At 38.6% G+C, this 24,815-nt stretch overlaps 2 protein-coding genes across 2 annotated transcripts in view; one reads left to right on the forward strand and one right to left on the reverse strand.

Annotated features, from left to right (window-relative positions):
• The window catches only part of RIF1 (replication timing regulatory factor 1), a 335,763-nt gene that overhangs the window by 189,369 nt on the left and 121,579 nt on the right, over positions 1-24,815 (forward strand). The window lies entirely within an intron of this gene.
• On the reverse strand, positions 11,691-21,045 carry ARL5A (ADP ribosylation factor like GTPase 5A). Its single transcript, XM_063428598.1, has 6 exons — positions 20,827-21,045; positions 17,851-17,911; positions 16,283-16,430; positions 14,316-14,399; positions 13,627-13,778; positions 11,691-12,553 (listed from the first exon to the last, which is right to left on the reverse strand). Exons 1-6 carry the CDS (start codon positions 20,870-20,872, stop codon positions 12,505-12,507), a joined length of 540 nt encoding a protein of 179 aa, XP_063284668.1. The 5' UTR covers positions 20,873-21,045; the 3' UTR covers positions 11,691-12,504.

The raw sequence follows: 24,815 nt of genomic DNA on the forward strand, positions 1-24,815 counted from the left end.
ATGCTTCTGTGGGGTCTAGCAAGCTATCAACAGTGCATGGGATAATAGATTTTAAATTAAATAGAATTTGCAATGAAGGAAGTGTAAACATTAGCTGACTCTTTACAGGAAGTGTTTAGGAAGGCTGTGCAAGTCACATGCAGGGAGGTGTGACTAAGGTGCATACATAAAGCTATTTAACTCCTAATTGGCAGAGAATTGAGCAGTGACACTGCAGGGACATGATCTATACACCAAAACTGCTTCAATAAGCTAAAGTTGTTTTGGTGACTATAGTGTCCCTTTAATAGTGTATTATATAATGCTGGTGCTATTTTTAAAATTACATGTTTGCCTAAAATATGATAATGATAATCAGGTTCCAATCTGACTCTACTTGCCCATTTTAAAACTGTTGTATGTTGCTTCTCATAGCAGGTAATGCATAGTTTAAAGGTCCAGTCTAAGCATCAAAATCATAGTGAAGTGATTTTGGTCCATGGATCGCACCTTTGCAGTCTTGCTGTTACAAACAGTGCAAGTTCGGAAAAACTGTACTTTTATTTATCCAACCCCATGCATGCCTCTAGTGGCTGTCAATCAAACTGCCACTAAGGAATTTAGATTAATACACATTCAGTAATCATTTAGAAACACTTTAAACAAATATATGAGGCTCTTCGTCGCACTCAGATACCTCTGTCCACTTCTAAATGGTTTAATATAAAAACAGGGACAAATTCCAGAGACTCCAGGCAACATAACCAGTACACTGAGCTCCGAGTGTCCCTTTAAATATAAGTAATTTGGGTAATAGGGATAAAACAGTGCAAAGCATGAAAAGAATAACTATAAAGAATAAAAAGCGACACAACTAATCAAAGAACAGACGCACAGTGATGGGGTGGAAAACAGGACTATGCAAAAAAAGAGGCAACAAAACAGAGGAGGAAGGGTTGGTAGGAAAACATCACAGTCATAAAGAAAAATCACAGAAGAGAAGTGGTTTGTAATTAAGTGATACAATGGCAAATTGCAAATGTTCAGATAGCCTCCTCCACCTGTACTGTAAACAGCAGTCAGCAGTCTCATTCTTTCACAGACCTTCATTTTGTACTTTTACACTAGTGAAACACAAGAACCCTCAAAAAATAAAGAGAAATGTAAATGGATAGAATGTGGCAATGTAGAGGAAGAGAGGTAAATGTATCTCCTTTTGTGGACATATCACCAGTAGGTCTTTTTAAAACAAAATAAAAAACACAAAACAAAAAAGAAAACACAACACAAAACACAAGACCAATTGAATAATGTCATGGCCAGTGTGATCTGATGGTTATTATTCATATTTCAATGTCCCATGGTGATTTGATACAACTCTGCAGAGTGTTTACTATAATAACAGAAGTAATGATACCTGATGAAGAGTAAAAAAACGACTCGAAATAATAAAACGGAGTAGTGTGTGTTAGTGTTAGTGAGTGTGTGTGTTAGTGAGTGTGTTAGTGTTAGAGTGTGTGTTAGTGTGTGTGTGTTAGTGTTAGAGTGTGTGTGTTAGTGTGTGTGTGTCTGTTACTGAGTATGTTTGTGTGCGTCTGTCACTGAGTGTGTGTCTGTCAGTAAATGTGTGCGTCTGTTCATGAGAGTGTGTGTGTGTCTTAAGCACTTACCTTTCTCCAGCGCCGGACTCCCTTAACGCTGGGGATCTCTCCGTCCCCATCCGCCTCTCAGCTCCGAATGCACATGCGTGGCAAGAGCCACGCGCGCATTCAAACCGCCCATAGGAAAGCATAACTCAATGCTTTCCTATGGACGTTCAGCGTCTTCTCACTGTGATTTTCACAGTGAGAATCGCAGAAAATCCTCTAGCGGCTGTCAATGAGACAGCCACTAGAGGCTGGATTAACCCTCAGTGAAACATAGCAGTTTCTCTGAAACTGCTATGTTTTCAGCTGCAGGGTTAAAACTAGAGAGACCTGGCACCCAGACCACTTCATTGAGCTGATGTGATCTGGTTGTCTGTAGTGGTCCTTTAAGTGTATGTGTTTATGCATGCACTGGCATACATACCGCGGTCGCACGGGTCGCAGCCCTGCGACCAGGTGCCCGCCGCCATGTGTTGCGGCCCCAGCCTGCGCAGAGTAAGCGCTCGCGCGGGGGGAGGGGAGGCCCCGCATCAGTTTTCACACCGGGGCCCCATGGGTTGTGTGTACGCCACTGAGTAAGACCAACCACATTTTGGAGTTTCAGACAGAAAGGTTTGGAGATAACTGAATGGTGTGGCATAAGTGCTTTGGACTGTCAAACATGACCCGGTGAAAAATAAATAGATTTGTGAATTCAAGACAGACAAACATAAAGAATGTAAAAAGCCCTTTAGCTTGTCCCCAAAGGCCAACAAAGAGTCACGCTCATTCCATTAACAAAATATACCTCACCTTATTCACAGTTTATGGTTTGTTTTTGAATCTGGATCCTCTCTCTGTCCTCTTTGTATACCAGTCATTGAACCAGTTTAGTGTTTAGACTTTGTGTTGCTTGGAAAACCTATAGTGCATATAAATGTAGCCTATATATTGGAATACTATCAGCAATGCATAGAGCTTTCATGCATCTGGCCTCAAAACCAAAAATAAAACATTCAATCTTATGCGAGTGATTATAGGAGTTATTAATAATCTGATTTTACATATTGCATCATTTCAAAACATGATCAGGATATAGCTACAAAATTGCACTGACTAGTGTTAAGGAACACTCAAATATAGTGAATATAGTGCTAGCAAGCTGTCCATACAAAAGCATCTTATCTTTTTAAATTTCCTTTATTTCAATTATGATCTCTGGCACCTAAGTTCCAGGCCACTAAACACTAAAGTGATACGCAGGAGGCAAGCTTCTTCATTCAGCCTTCAGGATAAACTTTTTCACTTGCAGGCGATGTGAACATACACTCACATTGCACAACTGACCAACTCAGAGTGCTGGGCAAAACAAACTCCAGCTTTACTGGTTGAATAGAAAAGCTAGACCAGTGGTTTCCAAATCAGTCCTCAAGGCACGTTTACCAGTCCAGGATTTGGGGATTACCCGGTTGTGTCACGGTCCTTTTTTTTTCTTTCTAAAAACTTCTTCGACACAACTGGGTAATTCCTAAATCCCAGACTGGTAGGCATGTCTAAAGAATTGGTCAGGAAACCACCTAGACTGAGCTACACTATCCCCATGACATCAGTGACTAGCTGTGTGCAGTTTGGCCCCAATAGTTGAAAAATAGAGAAGAAAGAAACTCAGAAAATTAGAAGGTACATTTTCAGACTCGAGTTTCTCGCCCCATAATCACTATAATAAGCAGTCTATTTTAATGGGAGTATAATGGATGTGGGCTTAGTAGACAGAATCTACAATTTGGAAAAATCATTGATTACAATATTTTTATATATAATGTTTTTGTTTACATTTCAATGTTGTCAGATTAGAGGTATCAGTAAACATCTGCGCACATACTCAGTCCGTGGTGGTAAGACTTATAATATTTTGACATTTTGTTCCGTCTGTAGGTCAGTGTTTCCATCTCGCACAATTCCAACTCACTGGCTCTGCACATACAACAAAATGTACTCAATGTGACAATACCCGAGCCCCTTCTTTTTTATGTCCTGATGACTATGACTCCTAAGACATTAATAGAAAACAGGTCATGGGAGACACCACGCTGATATGTAAGGCTGAGCTAAAATTCATCAGTTTGCTCAGCGCATACAATGTAGCTCCACGTTTAATTTAGATCATGAGCATCAATTTAATCCTTTTTAAAACAGTTCCGTAATCCTCCTGTGGTCACAAAACTTGGGATGGCCCCTCAGCATTATTTACTGCTATTTCTAGCTAGAGCCTGTAGATGCTGGTAAAGGTCATATTGTTGACAAAACATCCCACTAATGGAGTAGATCCACAGAAAACAGGAGGTGCAACTTCAACCAGGCACCCGTCTGTCACCCCTACATTACCAATGTATCCTAGTGGTCTAATATTTGGAAGGAGAAAAATATCACTTGAAATGCTTTCTTGCCAGCAAAGGTGTAGACCACTAGGTCTTGAACAAGGCGTCAAGAACAAGCCGTTGTCCAGGACTTAGAGATGATCAATATCTTTTCCATAGAATTATCAGTAAAACCAGAAATATTGGTGGTCATTTACATTTTTTGGAGAACCTCTTTTATAGAATAAATGAAGGCACCACACGTAATATTGCTTTTTCAATCACTAGAAGAAAGTGAGACAGTAGGAAAGACACGTCACTCTGTCTCTTAGTTATACTTTAATTTTAATTAGTTCTCGTAATATGGAATAGTTTATCAAAACATGTTTGGAAATCAAACTGACCTGAATAACCTGTGCTCAAACACCTATCCTACAGTAACTGGCTTAACAAAGCAGATGCCACCTTAAAATATTACACTGACCCATGAAGAATTAAAAAAAAAAAAAAAACTTTTAAAAGTGTTCTTTCCTCCAAAACCCATGATGACTCCTGTTAATGATATTGTTCAGAGCAAAATGGATTATTTCTGGTCATATACAAATATTTTGTAAAAATTGCCATCTTCTTGTTCTCATTTCAAAACTCATTCAGTGTAGTATTTGGACCAATATTTCCTTCTTCGACAACTATTTTACAGTCTGTTTACTTGTGAAGGCTTCCTGTGTATATTGTATTGCTTTGGCTCTATTTTTTTTTTTTTTTTTAATTCTTTATTTTTGGTGCTTCGCAATATTACAGACATAGATAATGACGCCACAACAGCGTATGCTTTGGTACATTCACATTGTAGTTGTCATGCATGTAAGGCCGTATTCAATTCTGCACAAAATTTTTTAAATTTTAAAAACTAGGACTGTGGTTCTAATGAGTCATCTTACTGTACCCGTGGCGTGTGACACAGGTTTGTCCCAGTGGGGGTTTTTAAGCAATGTTGGGATCTTGGTACAGGTGAGGGTTCATGTAATGCCTGGCCCCCTGCTCGCTTGAAGTTATATAGGCCTATTAGATTAATGGGTTGGGCGCCTATGTGTCGCTTATATATGAATTTATGATGCGGAGCTTAAGCGTACGATTTTTGATTGGGTTGTAGACCCTTCTGGTTGCAAGGCTCAGTGTTTTATTGTGCGCAAGAGCTCCTTAGCATGCCATGCCTTTTAACCTCAGGCATTAAGGGGGGGGGATGTGAGGCCAGTGTGGTGGTCTATATGCTAATCTCCGTTCGTTATATGACTTTTTCCAACCGGGTTGGATCGGGACAAGGTTCCTTATGGACGCGAGTATCGTAACTTGGTCAGAAACAAATGAAATTAAACAACATAAACAATAGTAACAACATTATTGTTAAGCTAGTGGTACAGTCCGTGTGAGCGTCAAGGCGTGGGCCCCGGGTGGGCAGTAGCTGGTACCGTGGCATCCCCAGCGTGGTCAGTAAGGCTGGGCCTTCTTTCAAAGTGGAGATCTTGAAGTGTTGGTCATTCTTGGTCACCCACAGTGTTCTGGGGCTTGCCCACCTGTATGTGATGCCCGCTGACTGCAGGGTGGTGGTAAGGGGTTGTAGGCTCTTGCGCCACAGGAGAGTGTCTCTGCTTAAGTCCTGGAAAAAGGTAAGTTTATGCGTTTCGAAGTCGTATGGTGAGTGTCCTTTGACGGCCTTCATTAGGGCAATTTTATCCGTTAGGGTTTGGCATCTCAAGATGGTGTCGCGGGGGGCTGCCTTCGGCGCTTGCTGGGGTTTGGCTATGCGGCATACCCCGTTGAATGCAAAATATTTTGCCTGTTTGTTTGGGAGGAGTGAGGCCACCAACCGCCTGACAAAATGGGGCAATTCGTCCAACGGCACCGCTTCTGCAATTCCTCTAATCTTAATGTTTTTTCTCCTGCCCCTGTCATCGAGTATGGAGATTTGTCTGCTGGTGTTGGCCTGCGTCGTTTGCATGTGTGTAACCGTGGTTTTAAGGGCATTTAGTTCTAGGCGTAATTCTTTCACCTCCTTTTCTGCGGTTTGGGTACGGGCCGACACCGTTTGTACCTCCGCTGCTAGCCCCTGCAGGTCGGCTTGCCACATCTGTTGTAGATTCTGTTGTAATCCGGTCAGCATTTGCTGTATGTCCTGCTTAGTTGCCGGTTGCAATTCAACAGTGGATTGTGTGGGTGCGGCGTTGGTGCCTGCCGCGGCCATGCTGTGCGTAGAATCCCCTGCTTCTGACCTCTCAGGTGAAACCGCCTCAGCGGCCCGAGTCCGCGCCAGAGGGGGAGATTGTAGCAGGCTGCCTATGTCCCGGTGCGTTTTGGGGGCACTTGCGGTCTGTTTGAGGGATCTCCGTCCCATGTCTTCAGAGGTGTAAAAATCGTCCTCAGTGTATGGAGAGGTTGCTCCGAGCCACGCCGACAGCTCTGGTAGGCCCCAGATCCTTTGGTGCGGCGTTTCGTGCCCGATGGTTGAAAGAAAGGCATCTGAGGGTGCCGCTGAGTGTCCGGGTTTGATGCCTGTGGCTCTGCTTAATCGGTGGTGAGGGTACACCGGTAAATTTTGCTAATTTATGCGCTGGTTTGTCGGAGCGGTTGTAAATGGCGACCGACTCGTTGCTCCGCTAGCTCCGCCCCCCTCTATTTTTCATTGTCTAAAATTACTTAGCAATTAGTATTATTTTTTTTGCTCTATTACATAGATAGAGCATGAACAAGTTGCAGATCTCATGTCCATCTTCATAAATTATATGTGCAGTCCAAGCAACAAAAAGATGTTAGGTTAACAAAACATTTTTGGTGTATAGATCATGCCCCTGCAGTCTCACTGCTCAATACTCTCCCATTTAGGAGTGAATTCACTTGTGTTTCTCTTTATGCAGCCCTAGCCATACCTCCACTGGGTGTGATTAAAACATTTTTCAACATGAGAGTACTGGTTTTAGTTTTAATGCAATTTTACAGCACATTGTGTTTACTTTAGAAGATATCTATGCCTCTAATAATTACACTTTAATCACACACAATTACCATAGCAGGACATAAGAACTTTGGAATTACACAAATTGTGCAATAAAAAAAAAGTTTAAACATTAGATCTCTCCTTACAGGAAGTGTGTTAAGGACTGCAGAAACAAAGTAATTAGACTGCAGAAGCATGTTCTATATGCCAAAACCACTTTATTGAGCTAAAGTTGTTTTAGTGCTTAGCGGTTATTGGTGCTGGTTTGAAACACAACCCAGACTTTTTTTTTTTCTTAACCTCCTCATCAAGTCAAATGTATGGGAATGTATTGTGTTAATTCATGTTGAGCATATAATTCAACCTTCCTTCCTATCCCTCCAAAAATATGTATATAACCATTTAAATTAACTGTCCAGTCATGAGTATGATACAGTCGAATAATATTGTTTACCCCATGCCAATAACTTTAGCTTGTCAAACCTTTGGCATTTGCAAGCAGATATCTGGTTGCAACCAGTCTCTGGCTTTACACTCATTGCCAAACGGTTATCAGGTTTTAATTCTAGCACATCCTCATCAGCTGTGCTAACCCCACCATTCCCTCTGCCAACAGTACGCAAAACAATTATTTTTGTATATTAGTAACTTTACTCATACTCATCAAGTGCCATGAGCTGGCAGTACAGTCCCAATATGGGACCACTGTTCCATAGCTTCAGGTGTTTTCATTAGTGTCCTGCCTGTAGAGGACTCCATACCAAATCTCAACAAATAGCACAATATGAACATCAGCTGTATTCACATATATACACAAGCAGCTTCATCTATTCTAAAACAAAAACAAGAGTGTAGTGCTATATTTAAAATATGTATACAAAATTGTCTATATGATGTGAAGAAAATAGGCACAGATATGCAATGCTATGAGAGGTTTTATTCCCATTTTATCCGATTTTTCTCTAACTGTGGTTTAGTGTATAGCTGCGACGGTCTAAATGAGCTTAGCAAGATACTTTTTTAAAGTCGCAAAGCACTGCTTCCTGGGGGGGGGGGGGGAATCTTAATTTTCAATCATGTACGCACGTTATGTGACACTGCCTGTCAGATGATCAGAGCTAAGGGAATCCCACTTATGAAAACTAAATCAGAGTGGGGATCGGCCTGTGTAAAATGCTGTTATTATTTATTAACCCCTCCACTACCAACGCTGATGGCCACCATGTTTTGTTTAATTTTAAACCCAAAGTAAAATATCCTGAAATTAGAAATGATATATCCCCCTTAGTGAATACTATTATGGGAATACTAGTGAAAATAAAGAAAAATGGGTTGTTTTTTCCCAATCTGTTTAGCTGCAAGGGATAGAAATTGGTGAAAAAAATATTCTATGATAAATGTGTTATCAGTAAGTGTAGCATCACAGCAGCATAACAGGTGCAAAGTCTGACATATTGTCATACGGAGATTGAACAGTGGGAAGTAATCACTTTGCGAAAAACTCTTGTATATTTCCTCCATTAACATTTTAAAAGATACCTGTACTCAAAGTATTGCACGTTTAATTCTAATGGTCTTATTCGTCTATACAAACTATTTGTTTCCCCCTCTCACTGAACTCCAAATTGCAGCAAAATGAAAATCAAATGGCAAAACATAAGCAATTATAGCTTGTCGAACAATTATCCAATTGCACAACAGGGAGCTATTTTATCCTAACTTTTGCAATTTGGTTTTCAATTTTCTTCAACTTGGTGATTAGTGAACAAACACAGATATCTGCATTTGCATGAAATTCTACATACAATTAATCATACATAGATTTTGCTTTATTCTACATAATAAAATGATAGAGAAGAAATTGCAGTGCTTGACAGAGGTTAATAGCAGGGCCTCTGCTTTTAACTACATTTATGACCCTTAAATGACAGCAACAGCTGTAGAATGTGTCTCTCTGGAAAACATGACATAAGCAGCAAAGGAAAGAAAACCAATCAGCTAAGAGCAAGACTGGCTGTATTTTATATATAGCACCACTGTCTTACATGCTAAAAACGTGCTGTAAAACAAGTTGTGTGCAGCAATGAAACTAACAATTTTACTTCTTGCTCTCTCTTGCTACATTCCCATCTGTGATTCATTTGAAGCAATCTTCTTCAAATTTGTGTTCAGGAATTATCAGGTCAAGATCAGAAGATACACGTTATCTTATAGTACTCAGATTTGGACTGAAAATAATCAAGAAACTGATAAGCGCTTCCAAACCAGTGATATCTTGATATTCTTTAACAAGAGAGGTTAATTCACCACCTTGAATAGCATTGTTCCATTAGAATTCAGTGGGATTGTGTGTATTGAAGTACGGTAAATTTCTGGTTGAAAACCCAGCACCTGACCTCTTGGTGGCATGATCTAAAGGCATGTTGGCCAACTATTCTATCGAACGCCACAGTATTCAAAAGCCCTTGGAGGGAGAAAAACACTTTAAACAATATGATACAGGGTTTTTTTGTGTCGTATTACGATCATTCATAAAAAGAAGAGACACATCTGATCATTCTGCTGCTTTTTGGACGATGCCTGAAACATGATTCTCACAAACCTCAAAAACGGATTACTCCTTTTTTTCCCATCTTAAATGGTTAAATAAATACATGCTGGATAATTGGCAAACAACTAATAAATGTTCTGAGGTGAGGACCACAACTAGACACTTATTTGAGCCACCATTAAACTCCTTCAGAAATGGCACTAAATCACTTCTTGTTGGTCCTTAGCTTCTCTGCTAGGCTATTAATCTATAGATCCTGTCACATACAAGCCATATAAAGAATTGTGTTCTCCAGATATTCATTCTCTTCCTCCTTCACTCATTTTCAAGAATTTCTTTAGCTTCTAATCACTACCTTTCCAAACTGCATTGTACATTCATGCGATTTTAGTCAAACTTCATCTTTTAATATTTTCTCACTCATACCTTCAACCCTTTTTCCTATTTTAATCTTCAATAAAGCCACCCTTATTAGTAGGCTTTCTTTATCCTGCATGCACCACATGTTCATTTGTCTGAACCTCACAATATCAAACTCTATAACCTTCAAAGCTTAGACAAAATGCAGGAACTCAACTGTCTCGTTACATAGACTATGGTATTAACTTCAGTATGTATTAGTGAGGATTTACTCTGAAAACCTTTCCTACTTTTTATGTAGGAAATACAGTCTGTGGATCCATGCAACATGAATATTTCTGGGTATACTAGGTCTGTCCGGAAAGTATCCAGCCATGTAATATGAAAAATATATATTTTTTTAAAGATACAGGATACATTGGACAATGACACCTCAGTCCCTTTAAAGTAGGCACCTCAAAGTTTTCCCAGCGTCTCTTCCACTGTTCAAAACACTCTGCAAAATCGTTTGTTGGAATCGCCGTCAGCTGCCTCGTATTTCATGGTCTGAAATCTATTCCCTTTCAAGAGGTGATTTTACTTTTGGGAAAAGCCAAAAATCACAGAGTGCCAAATCTTTCAACAGAGTCTCAACCATCTTTGAAGCTTTTGTGCCACACTTATTTGCGCTGCACTCATTGCATTGTCCCCAAAAGCCTTATGAATCATCTGAATAGCTTCCGTGGAGGAATATTCAAGTTTAACGCAAAATGTACTACTTGCCCAGTCATTTTGAATGTGCAGCCACACGCCCACTAATCGGCGCCTAGTGCCTCTCACTTAAACGAATGTGGAGTTTTTAACTATATATATATATATATATATATATATATATATTTTAAAAAGACTTATCTAAAATGAATTAAGCATATATAAGTAATTTCTAGGCAAACATGCCATATATTTGAGTGGCACAATACCTCTGAATTGTTGTCCTTAAAGTGATACAGACTGCCATCTAGTGGCAGACTAATGAGTCACATATCAGCAGTGTAGTGCTATTTAAAAGTATTTTTAAACGCTAGCAGCTATATATACACTGGTATATGAATCTGGAAGCTATTTTCTGCAGAAGATTGGCATTACCAAAGACGTCAACAGTTGCTATCAAAACCTTCTATACCCATGTCCAAACCACATCTCTGCACTTGAAAAAAAAATCCACGATTTGTTATTGCAGGTTATTACAAAAGTCCAGTCAACACAGGTATGTAGAATAAATGACAAGAATAAATGCTGCATTCAATTCTGAGCCAAAGAATGATGGCTCAGCATTATGAGGTAGCAAAATTTAGAGGAATTAATGCTCATTTTACAGCTGCTAAAAGCCCTCACAGACTAGCTGAGTTTTTTTGTCATGATTTAAATAATCAATGAGCTAAGCAAATAAAGTTAGAAATTACACTAACTTTGTAGTGACAACTGCATGATCTCAGCTGTTAAGAACACACTTCCACTTAGTAATGGAGGTTTGATAAGGTAACATGCATAGTGCAGTTATTGACCTCGCTGAGTTAGACAAGTACTGAAAATGTGGGTGCTTTCTGCTTTAAGAGAGTAAGGGTCGGTTCAACAACAATCAAGTATATGTTGCTGCTAATTAGCAACAAATTTTATAACCTAACAAAAAAAATATATATATATTCAAATCCATTATGCTTACCTTATAACTAACAATATAAATTGCACAAATCTCAGACTTATCAGTCAGTGCCTGTTCACACATGAAAACAAAAAACAGTTAATAGTCCACAGATTATTTAAAGTGAATAAACAAATACTAAATAGACATCTCGACACCCTAGTTTATTATTAAAAATGTAGGTTTCTTCTGTGTAAGTGGTTTAGATAGATCATGGCAGAAATCAAACTGTCAAAATGTTAAAACAGGCTTGGGATTTAAAAAAAATTAAAATAATGAAATAAATAAAAGACCATTCATATCAATCTGCTTGAAATGAACAAATAGTCAAAATGAGGAAGAAAATATTTACATCACGTAACCCTGTCAGTGGTACACACTGCCGCAGTGCATTGTTCAGCTTTCCAGAATAAAAAGGGTTCAGTCACCATGGTGCCATTTGATAGTTACCAAGTCAATTTTTTTTTCTTTTTATACATACAGAAGTACAAACATATGAGCATGCAAGAACACAGGAAATAAAGAGATATGTACATAATCTAGGCTCTGCTTGTAAATCAAATTAAAATACTGATTAGTCCTTATTTGCACAATTTAATTTGGCTGCTAGGTGTTACCAGGCAAAAAGTTACATTTTACTCCTTAAACAGTCAGACCTGTCCAAACAACTAAAAAAAAAAAAAAGGTTCTCTACTTTGACTTCCTGCCATTAATGAATAAAACATACAATTATGCCAATCACAGCTTTTTTTTTTGTGAAAAATGCAATGGAATCCTCAAAAGGGAAATATTAAGTGTAAAAGCAATTTTCCTTTGGGGAAATTTTTTGCCATTTTTCTCTTGACAGTGAAACCTCTGGGACACAATTATAAATACATCTTGGTTAGTTTGCAGCAGACCAGGGATCCATAAATACAGTATGTTGTGAATGCAATGTCTCTTTACACAGGCAGCTGTGGTCATCTCGACTTAAGCCGTGACATCATCCATTCGAGTCCTTGACACAATCTGAAGCAGAAACAAACAAAAGAAAATTAACAAAAATCACATTAAAAACAGAAGATATGAATTGCTTTTTCAATCCACTCTCACATAACTTAAAAGCCAAAACCAAGCCTAGCTGACCGTTTCAAAGACTACAATTCTAATAATAATATCTCTTACAATGGGCTGTAGTATGCAGTGCTAATTTTAGTCAAGTGCAAGCTGTCCATCCTTAAATCGGACTACAACTCCTTTGATCCTTTGCCATACTTCCATTGTTAATTTTGGCTGCAAATTTTTATTTAGTTTTAGTTATAGTCTTTTAACTAAAAAGTAATTTGTTTTAGTTGTATTTTAGTCATCTGAATTGATTTAATTTTAGTCGACTAAATCTCCAGTACATTTTAGTCGACACGACTAAAATCTGATGGGTTTAGTTAAATTTTAGTAGACTAAATCCAAAACGATTCAGACGACTGAAAGGTCACTAAAACTAAAATGGCTTTTTATTTTGTATTAATATTTTATTTTAGTAATAAAAATTTGCCACCAAAATTAAGAGTGGTAGTATGGCAAAGGATCAAAGGAGCTGTAGTCCGATTAAGGATGGACAGCTTGCACTTGGCCACTGACTGCTCTTCAGCAGAGAAAGAAAAATGGTAATGAAGTAAATTCACTAAATAATTATTTACATAAGTGTGTGCCCAGTGTGCCTGCTGCTGTACTCCAAAAAATAAGTAATGCATTCCAAAAGGGAAGCTTGGATGTGTGTGTGACGCTCACCACTGATGCCAGTAAGGTTCCAAATGCTGCTCTAGGAGTAGCATTGAACTGGACCACACTGGAGGAGACTATGCCTTCTCCATGACATTTCTGGAGGAGGAGGAGAGCTAAGCAGTGCATTGGGAGACTCTGTTCTGGATAAATGGAAGTAAAATTTTTTTTTTTTTTTTAAAGTTGAAATTTATGGCAAACCCCTATAGCTAGGGACAGGGACACTAAATAGTTAGGAATACCAGCCTGTATTCCAAAGCTTTAATGTATATTTACATCCTCTGGTTACTGCTCTTTAATTCAAGTAAATCATATATGCTCACCCTTCTCCAGTCAGCGCACAGCAAGCCTGTACATGCCAGGGGTGATCCTTCACAGACGTAAGCTTCAAATACTGTGAGATTTCAGCTACAGTCATACACTCTTTTACATCCTGCTTGTTTGCGAAGACTAGCAGACCAGCTTTTTTCAAATCCTTAAATATAAAAACATAAATCAGTAAAAATGTAGACCTTATGGTAGGTAGCACAGGGAGCTAGGCTCTCTACACGGTGTGAGAAGAGTTCTTTCAAAGAGAGTTGGGACCTGGGTTTAGAACTCATGGTGGCACAGCTCCAAATGGCTATGCTGTACTTCATGACATGGACAGTGACTCTGGTTTTGGACTTTCTAGAGACCTGATCACTTGGTTTCATTCAAAACTAGCTTGTCCTGGCTGAATTTCCACTTGCCTTTTTGCAAGGGGTGAATTGAAATTGTACAGAGATATATATATCAGAGATGCTGAAATGCAAACTCTCATAACTATCCCATGATTGCCATTCATTGAAACTGAAGTCTATATGAACAGTATATATATAATTGCTTGTGAAGTAATAGTAAAAGCAACAGGAATTTTGTATAATCAAAAAGAATAAAATAAATGTGTATTGCTTGTACCAATATATTACACACATACATTTTTTTTAGCAAAATTAATCAACAGTATAGGGGGGAAAAAATAAAATATTACCTCATGTGACAGCATTTTATAGAGTTCTTCCCTAGTTACTGAAATCCTCTCTCTGTCTGTGCTATCCACAACGACAATTACAAACTGTATAACAAGAAAACGAAAACACAATCCATAAAAGCTCGTTCAGAAATGAAAAAAAAAAAAATGCAAATTAGAACTGGGCTGGGCTCTCAAACTTGGTATTTGCTTATTTTGGTCTACCAATCTTTTGATTTTACATTTAAAGGTGGGAGGGTGGTGAACCGATAAGGGTTTAGTACTATAGCATTAAGAATGCTACAGTGTTCTTTTGGACCTTGAAAGGAACACGTGCCTCAAAACAACTTTTGATTTCAATAAAGAGGTCACTGGGTTTGAAGTTCCTAGGTTCTGTCGTATCTTAATGTGTTAAACAATTTTAGTTTACTGATACTCTCACATGGTCCCCAATTATCAGAGCAGCAAAGGGGAAGGCAGAGTAAGCGGCATGACAGACATCCAGAAACAAAACTTTGGTGTTAAATTATTTGAAAACCCGGGTACTCTAGGCCCCGTAACAATTTCACTTAAATTAAGTTATGGGGCTGGCGTGGCACTTTAAACACATTGTGCCATCTAAAAAAAAAAAAAAATTCTCACGTTTAAAGAACATATATATACTTTGTATTTAAAGAGACTCTACAGCACCAAAATAACTTTAGCTTAATAAAGCAGTTTTGGAGCAGTGATCATGCCACTGCAGTCTCATTGCTTAATTCTCTGCCATTTGGCATTAATTCACTATGTTTATACAGCCCTAGTCACAACTCCCTGCATGTGACTTGCACAGCTTTCCTAAACACTTCCTGAAAAATAACCTGGTTATTTTAGGTTCCTGTAATGTAGAGTCTGTTTAATCTAGAATTTCTTATCTCCTGCTCTGTGAATAGCCTTTAGAAGTCTCCGGGGTGTGATTAAAGTTCAATTTACAGATAAGGAGATAAAAACGTTTAAAGCAAGTTAAAGTCTGATTAAAAATTAAATCATTTTTATTCATGCCGACTGTGTGACTCACTGTCAGGGGAGGTGTGGCCTGGGCGGCATAAACAGAAACATGATTTAACTTCTAAATGGCAGAGAATTGAGCAGTGAGCCTACAGGGGCATGATCTATACACCAAAACGGCTTCATTAAGACAAATTTGTTTTGATGCCTATAGTGTCCCTTTACAGTTATGTGACACTGTACTTTACGTTTTTGGCGTAGAGAAACAAAAATAACTAAAAGGGAAATCAGTCGTTTTTCATTAAGAGTATTTAAAGCGGCTGTCATTTTTTAGTATTTCGTGAAGATACCATCATGGTACTCAAACTGACTGCAATCAAATTCCAATATAGTCAAAAGATAATATAAGACAAAGAAGGGACTACTTCTTTGTCTTATGAGTAAGAAGGATATGACTCAAAGGTTCAGGGACAATAGTTAAAAAACTGCATTAATGTTCATCAAAGCAGCTGTCCCAATAAATGTCTGTGTGAATCAAGCATTGAGTCACATTGAAAGATAGGATCTATAGAGGCTCCTGCGTCTCATGGGATCCTCCATACCTCCATATACCTTAGTGTTGAACACATGCTCATACACAGGAATGGAGCACTGACACAGCCCCAAGAAGACAAAGCATCAGGAGCTGATTAAGGTCCCCAGGAAGATGATGTTGGTGGCGGCTCTAAAGGACTGCTGCAGGCAAAAACAGTGGCCTTCAACTTCACCCAATGGCCTCCACACCCTATGCAGAGAGGAGTTTCAGGGTTCTTTGTAAAATCAGAAAAAAATTATTAAATATTAATACAAAATATTTAGTCAATTAAAATTGAACTGTTACTTTTGGAGAATTTTTGTGGTACCCATTTGTCACAGGTTTCATATAAAATTTTACTTTTCCTTTTATAAAAACTATTCTTTAGTAAAGGGGTTAGAAGGAACTATAAGTCAGAAATGCTTACTTCTGTGTTTGTATAATAGGTATTCCATGAAGAACGTAAGGATTCTTGACCACCAATATCCCACATCAGAAATCGTGTGTTATTAACAACTATCTCTTCCACGTTGCTGCCTATTGTAGGTGACGTATGCACAACTTCGTTCATTGAGCTAGGACAGGAAACAGATTGTCATTTCTTATTACACAACTATAGCTTTCATTGAATTAGCAGACTGTATGATTCTGTTATCCCACTGTCTATTTATAAATGAAGCACAGTGCATTACAAGAAAAGAATGCTAGACTCCTCTCTACATTTTATTTCTGACATGAAACGAATCTCAGAATATAAAATGCAGTGCTGACAAAACCCAATTTGGCAAGACAGCTGTCCACTCCTGCAAACTTGTTCACTGAGATATGAATCTGTCTTATGACTTAAAAAGCTGTGTTTTAAAGCAGCAAGTCATAATGAAGACAGCGGCTTTAGAAATCTAAGCAAGAACAATGCCGTCCATGTTTGTTTACATGTGTTGAACTGTACTTTGTTAGAGTCTTCAGGCAAGTTTCTCTTAAATATGTAGATATCATTTCACAATAATATTTTATATACATTAGTTAGTATATCGATTATTAGAGTAGTAAGTCATGTATCACTTTTTAATACCACTGCAACTTAAATAGCAAATATAAAGTAATGGATCTGAGCACATCAGATGGGAACAGCAGACATTAATAGGAAATGGAGCAATACCGTTTCCACCACACAATGTGAGCATTACAACACAGAACATACCGGTATACACATATCATTAAAATCATTAAACAATTAGCACCATCGTTGTAAAAATTTAATTAAGGTGCTTACACGATCTTTCTATGGGATCCATATCACGCACCAAAAAGCGGTGTAATTCTCACTAGATATAACCACATTGTGTGGTCAAAACTTTATCATTCGATTTCCTATTAAAATCTGCAATTTCCATTGGAAGTGATCAGATCCATTAATTTCTATTTGCATCTGCAAAGGTGTTGCCAATCTGGGTGCATTGTGGCACCGGTGAGACTTTCATTAACCTACTGGAAGTGTGCAGTCCATTAAATTTTGAATTGAAACTTAAATAGTCTGATAAGCCCCCCCCCCCCCCCCCCCCTTTAAATCCATAAGGACCACATGACGGTCAAAGTCCTGCACTGCATGAAGGCATTAACACCTAGGAACAGCATAGAATTCCTTGGCTCTAGTGTGCCAGCAGGGATGAATCCCATTCTGGTACCGGGAAGCACCAGCTATCAAGTGATACTGGAGGGTTCTTTCTGTCAGCTGGGGGACACAATTAGTGGCATCAGACTGTTCGATCCGCTGTTTGCAGAATTTAAAGTGATGCCTCCCTGCTGGCAGTGATCAGCACTGGGCTGTGCCAGCTTCCAGCACCAATTACTGTTATCAGTACACATAGGCAATCAAAGGAAATTACTATTTTCCCTAATAAAAAAAATGATATATGTATGGGTGCACTTAAAGGTAGAATTAACTCATGGAAAAATTGCCAAAAAAACTTACAAAAAATAAAAATAGATACTCACAACTGATATAATATTGTTGTTTTCCCTGCATTATCCAATCCCACAATGATTACTTTGTGCTCTGAAACATAAAGTTAAATAGTTACTTATTAAACTAACAAATGATTCAACTATGGGAAAAGTCATATAGGTGTGTTTTTTTGTTTTTACAAACTGCTTGCTTCATAGAGATTGCTACATTCTATAGAAATGTTGTATTTCAAGAAGAACACATACACTGTCTCCTTTTATCCACATGTAACAGATTAAGTTTCTAGAAGATATTTTAGACACTGGTATAGTTTACAGTCTAACGAGGGAAGTACAGTTAAACTGCTTTGGCACAATGCTGCAACATTAATATTAACAAAATAATTGCACAAGAGCTGTGAAAATGTGGCCTCTGTAATATGACACAGTTACACAAGAAAGTTTCATTCAATTTGTTTTATCCATCAGGTCTTATTTATAAAAGGCTATGACTGGTTAACAATGATGATCTTTATTAGAAAGCACACACCACGAAGAAGAAAAAAAAAAAAAAAGGGGAAAATAATTTTATGGGGATTAACCATGTACAATAATAATAATATCAAACAATTTAACTAAGAACATTATACTAAGATTGTCTGTTTCCAAGTACTTAATGAGGTGTAGATGTTATAACCACCCACCTTAATGGTATTAATTTTATCATCATTGAAAGGGTAAAATACTGAATTGACCATGACAGGAATTAAACCTGTGACTAAGATTGACCACTCCCATAGTGCTTGGCGTCTGCATGTGCAGTGTTTGCTATGAAACGTTGCACGTTCGAGTCCCTCCCCCGCTCCCTTTCTTTTGCTGCTAGAGCTCTAATTCCACCAGCAACATTGGGGCATATTTCTATGCACAGAATGTCCTTCATTGGCTAATAGTGCTTAGCTTACGCACTCGCCCAGTGAATGGCCGATCGGAACAGCATCCGGATTATGTGGCTCTGTAGAAGCCAGATGCACGTCACTGGTCATAGAGGACCCTGCCTCCTCGGATGAAATGATCCATCTGGATGATCTCAGCCAATCCAATTCTTTACCATAGAAAAGCATTGGAGACTAAAGTGCATACATGGCAAAATGCCCCACCGAACCAATCAAATGGTCGCTATGAGACTGCCAGGCCTCCTCTCTTGCTGAATAAACCAGCATGTGGCTTCTGCAGCTGATCCTGCTGTTTGTTTATTGGCAGAGAGTGTCAGCCAAGGAATAAACCTCTGTGCACAAAATTAACATTAGCCAGCCTGGAATTCTTGTTTCAAAGTGGTTAATGAAGGCTGGCGGAAGGTGGAGTTAGACATAAATATAAAATATCCAAACATGCGCAGCACTACTCACTGAAATGCTGGACATAACACAGTGTCTTTGCACCATGACAATTTGGTCATGTTGGGTGGATTATCCCTTTACAACGAAGCTCAAGGCCATGGCGACAAGTCCTGTCAATTCATATTACACTTTGCAGCTTGCATACCAATAAGTTGGTACAAGAGTGAGGTCAAAGCAGGCCTTGCTCATTCGAAGCATGTGATTACAAGATCAAATAGTTTTCCTGTTTCTATGCAAAAACATTATTTGTGATGCAATACCACTCAGTGAACAAAAAAAAGGAAAATAAATTGGTAAAATTAAAGTGATCCAATAGCTATTCATTGCATCGTCAGTTCAACAGACATAAAATAGCACTACACAGACCATGTGATTTATAGACCACATCATCTTGGGTGCCAAAGGTTAAATACAAAAGAGTAGACCTCCCCGTCACCCCCATCCCTCTCCCCCCAAAAAAGTTACATGAAGATTTGTATTCTTTGTATTTCTAAATTATGTCACCCTCTGTATAACTATTACAAAACATGACTGGCAGGTAGTGGCATATTCAGTTGTGTTTTGCCCAATGAAGGGCAATGCGCGAACTGAAAGAGTGGATAACCCATCAGACAAACTTCTAAAAGAGGTAGCAAAGACAAAGCTGGCAAGGGAATTAAAGAATGCCCAGGTCTTTAATGGACAATCCTAGGAACTAATTAGTTAATTATGCACGTGCAATATGGGGCAAACTTTAAAGGACCACTCTAGTGCCAGGAAAGCATACTCGTTTTCCTGGCACTAGAGTGCCCTGAGGGTGCCCCCACCCTCAGGGTCCCCCTCCCGCCCGGCTCTGGAAAGGAGAAAGGGGTAAAAACTTACCTTTTTCCAGCGCTGGGCGGGGAGCTCTCCTCCTCCTCTCCGCCTCCGTTCCTCCCCGTCGGCTGAATGCGCACGCGCGGGAAGAGCTGCGCGCGCATTCAGCCGGTCACATAGGAAAGCATTCATAATGCTTTCCTATGGACGCATGCGTGCTCTCACTGTGATTTTCACAGTGAGAATCACGCAAGCGCCTCTAGCGGCTGTCAGTGAGACAGCCACTAGAGGATTAGGGGGAAGGCTTAACTAATTGATAAACATAGCAGTTTCTCTGAAACTGCTATGTTTATAAAACAATTAGTTAACCCTAGCTGGACCTGGCACCCAGACCACTTCATTAAGCTGAAGTGGTCTGGGTGCCTAGAGTGGTCCTTTAAGGGTCTTTCGGTTCTCATCTGCTGTCACACTATGTTTGAATGGTCCTATTCAATAAGAACATGGTGATTCACATTCCAGCTGTTATGATCCACAATTCCCATGATGCTCTGCCAGGCTACATTTTATTGCACTGGACTACATTTCCCATGATGCTCTGCCAGGCTACATTTTATTGCATTGGACTACATTTCCCATGATGCTCTGCCAGGCTACATTTTATTGCATTGGACTACAATTCCCATGATGCCCTATAGGCTGCATTTTGAATACATAGGCCTTGAGTACAGGGCACATTTTGACAGCAGTGGACTCCATCTCCCAGGACTCTCTGGCAGGCAGTAGGCTGGCTGAGGGTGATGGGCAGGGCCCCTGAATGCGGTCTGGGCCTTCTTACCCTGATGGCTGAACAGCCTCCATATCTTGGAGAAGAGGATTCCCATGCTCACACACTCACAGAGAGTGTCACAGTGTGTGCCTGGGGGCCCACTCCGCCCCGAGCATCCCTCACACACAGCGCCTCTCCCCGCTCCGCACGGCCATCGCTCGCCCAGCCCCAGCACCAGCTCCCTTCTTCATACACAGCTCCCGGCGCAGCGCTGATGACGTCACGCCGGCTGGGCTCAGCCACACACGTCACTTCCCGGAAACGAGTTCTAAACACTGGAGAGAAAGTGCCCCCCACGATTTGCCCAAAAAAACAGCCGCACTCCTCATACAGAATAGAAAGAGAAGGGAGTGAATGAAGGGGGAGCGGGCTGAGCGAGAAACCCTGTGTGTGTCCCGAAGGGGGTCCAGCCCCCTTCACCGCAAACTGTTGTTTTGCGTCTCTAGTATTAGAACTCTAGTGCGTGACGTAACGCGAGCCTGGATCACGTGACTAGCCAGTCAGCTGACCCAGAAGTGTGTTACTGTACACCTGGCAGCTCTGGAGAGAGCAGAGATCACCTGCTGCTGGGTGACTCCAGGAGGGGGCGGGGCTTACAGGGACTTTAAACATTAACCCCTTAAGGACCGGACTTTTTTTGCGATGTTGTACATTTGCGACCAGGCATCTTTTTACACTTTTGTGGTGTTTGTGTTTAGCTGTAATTTTCCGCTCTCTCATTTACTGTTGCCATACAAATTATATATTGTTTTTTTCAGGACAAAAGGGGCTTTCTTTACATACCATTATTTATATAATCTCATGTAATTTAATTTAAAAAAAAAATGAAAAAATATGATGAAAAATTGAAAAAAATACATGTTTTTTGACTTTTATGTGAAAAATCTTTTATTCATCTACAAAAGCGAATGAAAAAAACTGCTAAATAGATTCAAAATTGTGTCCTGAGTTTAAAAATACCCAGTGTTTACATGCTTTTTGCTATTTTTTTGCATGTTATAGGGCTATAAGTACAAGTAGGATATTGCGGTTTCAAAACATACATTTTTAAAATGTATCAATAGTGACATTGTAACACTATTATCTGTCATAAATCTCTGAATAACATCCCACATGTACATATTTTTTTTAAAGTAGACAACCCAGGGTATTCAATATGGGGTATGTCCAGACTTTTTTAGTAGCCACTTAGTCGCAAACACTGGCCAAAGTTAGCGTTCATATTTGTTTGTGTGTGAAAAAAGTAAAAAACTAAATTGAACGCTAATTTTGGCCAGTGTTTGTGACTAAGTGGTTACTAAAAAAGACTGGACATACCCCATTTGCAATACCTTGGGTTGTCTTCTTTTGCAAATGGTATGCCATCATGGGGGTAATTCTCATTCCTGGGCTACCATACGCTCTCAAAGGCACGTAACCAACCTGGCCATTTTCAATGTAAAAATATTTGACCCTGTAACTTTCAAAAACGCTATAAAACCTGTACATGGGGGGTACTGTTATACTCAGGAGACTTTGCTGAACACAAATATTAGTGTTTCAAAACTGGAAAATGTATCACAACAATTATATCATCAGTAAAAGTGCTGTTTGTGTGTGAAAAATGCAAAAAAAGTCACTTTCACTGACAATATCATCGCTGTGATATGTTTTACTGTTTTGAATCACTAATATTTGTGTTCAGCGAAGTCTCCCGAGTAAAACAGTACCCCCCATGTATAGGTTTTAGGGTGTCGTAGAACGTTACAGGGTAAAATACAGTGATAGCAAATTAAATTCTCTGGACTTTCGGCCTGGGTTGGCAGGCAGGTCCCTTAAATTGCAATCAATAAAATAACTTCATTATGTAAAAATATTACATAAATACGCACGTAGAATTTAAATATATATGCATATTTATATATTTGAAGTCTACGTGTATATTTATATAATTATTTATGTAATTTTTTATATGGACATATGAATAGTTCGTATTCTTTTTATTTAGTTATATATACATAGATATATATACAATTTCATTCTAAGTGTATTTTGATATAAATATATATATATTAATATCAAAATACAGTTAGAATAAAATTTCGTATAGATATATAATTTTTTTTTAATTTTTTATTATTATTTTTAATTTTTTTTATTTAATTTAATTTACTTATTATTTGTATTTTATAATAATATATATATACAATATATATAGTTATTATATATATTATATATATACGTGTGTAATTTAATTATAAGTGTATTTTTATATTAATATATGTACATATTAATATAAAAATACACTTAGCATGACATTATATATATGATATATAGACATATATTATATAGGTATAATATATGTCTATATATCATATATATATACACATATATAATAATATTTTTTTTTTATTAACTTTCACTTTAAATTTTAATGATTTTACAGCAGCAGGGAGACTGCCTGTCAGCACAGACAGTCCCCCTGCAGGCAGAGACTAGGACACCTATTGTGACCATGTGGTCGCCCTGTTGGGCGATCACATGGCCACAGGGGTCCTAATTCGCCATGGGGAGACTGTCTGGGCTGCAGGCAGTCTCCCCACACCGGGAGCACCGCCGATCGCCGCCGGGGGAACGACGGCGATCGGGTAAGTACATTTTAAATTAAGGACGGTTCAGGACCGTCGTCGGTCGGCAATGGGAAAATGCCGATGACGGTCCTGAACCGTCCCGCGTCCTTAAGGGGTTAATCAATGTCTGAGCAGAGACCTGATTATTTTATTATTTTTATTTTAATCACTGTCTGAGCAGAGACCTCAATATTATTATTATAATTCTGAGCAGAGACCTCAATAGTATATTATTTTTAGTATTATTTAATTATTATTATTTTAACCCCTTAAGGACCGGACTTTTTTGCGATGTTGTACATTTGCGACCAGGCATCTTTTTGACACTTTTGTGGTGTTTGTGTTTAGCTGTAATTTTCCGCTCTCTCATTTACTGTTCCCATACAAATTATATATTGTTTTTTTCAGGACAAAAGGGGCTTTCTTTACATACCATTATTTATATAATCTCATGTAATTTAATTTTAAAAAAATATGATGAAAAATTGAAAAAAATACACGTTTTTTTAATTTTAAGTGAAAAATCTTTTACTCATCTACAAAAGCGAATGAAAAAAACTGCTAAATAGATTCAAAATGTTGTCCTGAGTTCAAAAATACCCAGTGTTTACATGCTTTTTGCTATTTTTTGCATGTTATAGGGCTATAAGTACAAGTAGGATATTGCGGTTTTAAAACATACATTTTTAAAATGTATCAATAGTGACATTGTAACACTATTATCTGTCATAAATTGCTAAATAACACCCCACATGTACATATTTTTTTAAAAGTAGACAACCCAGGGTATTCAATATGGGGTATGTCCAGACTTTTTTAGTAGCCACTTAGTCGCAAACACTGGCCAAAGTTAGCGTTCATATTTGTTTGTGTGTGAAAAAAGTAAAAAACTAAATTGAACGCTAATTTTGGCCAGTGTTTGTGACCAAGTGGTTACTAAAAAAGACTGGACATAACCCATTTGCAATACCTTGGGTTGTCTTCTTTTGCAAATGGTATGCCATCATGGGGGTAATTCTCATTCCTGGGCTACCATACGCTCTCAAAGGCAACGTAACCAACCTGGCCATTTTCAATGTAAAAATATTTGACCCATATATTTGACCCTGTAACTTTCAAAAACGCTATAAAACCTGTACATGGGGGGTCCTGTTCTACTCAGGAGACTTTGCTGAACACAAATATTAGTGTTTCAAAACTGGAAAATGTATCACAACAATTAAATCATCAGTAAAAGTGCTGTTTGTGTGTGAAAAATGCAAAAAAAAGTCACTTTCACTGACAATATCATCGCTGTGATATGTTTTACTGTTTTGAATCACTAATATTTGTGTTCAGCGAAGTCTCCTGAGTAAAACAGTACCCCCCATGTACAGGTTTTAGGGTGTC

The sequence above is a fragment of the Pelobates fuscus genome, chromosome 8 (genome assembly GCF_036172605.1).
Source record: "Pelobates fuscus isolate aPelFus1 chromosome 8, aPelFus1.pri, whole genome shotgun sequence".
NCBI classification, from domain to species: Eukaryota; Metazoa; Chordata; class Amphibia; order Anura; family Pelobatidae; genus Pelobates; species Pelobates fuscus.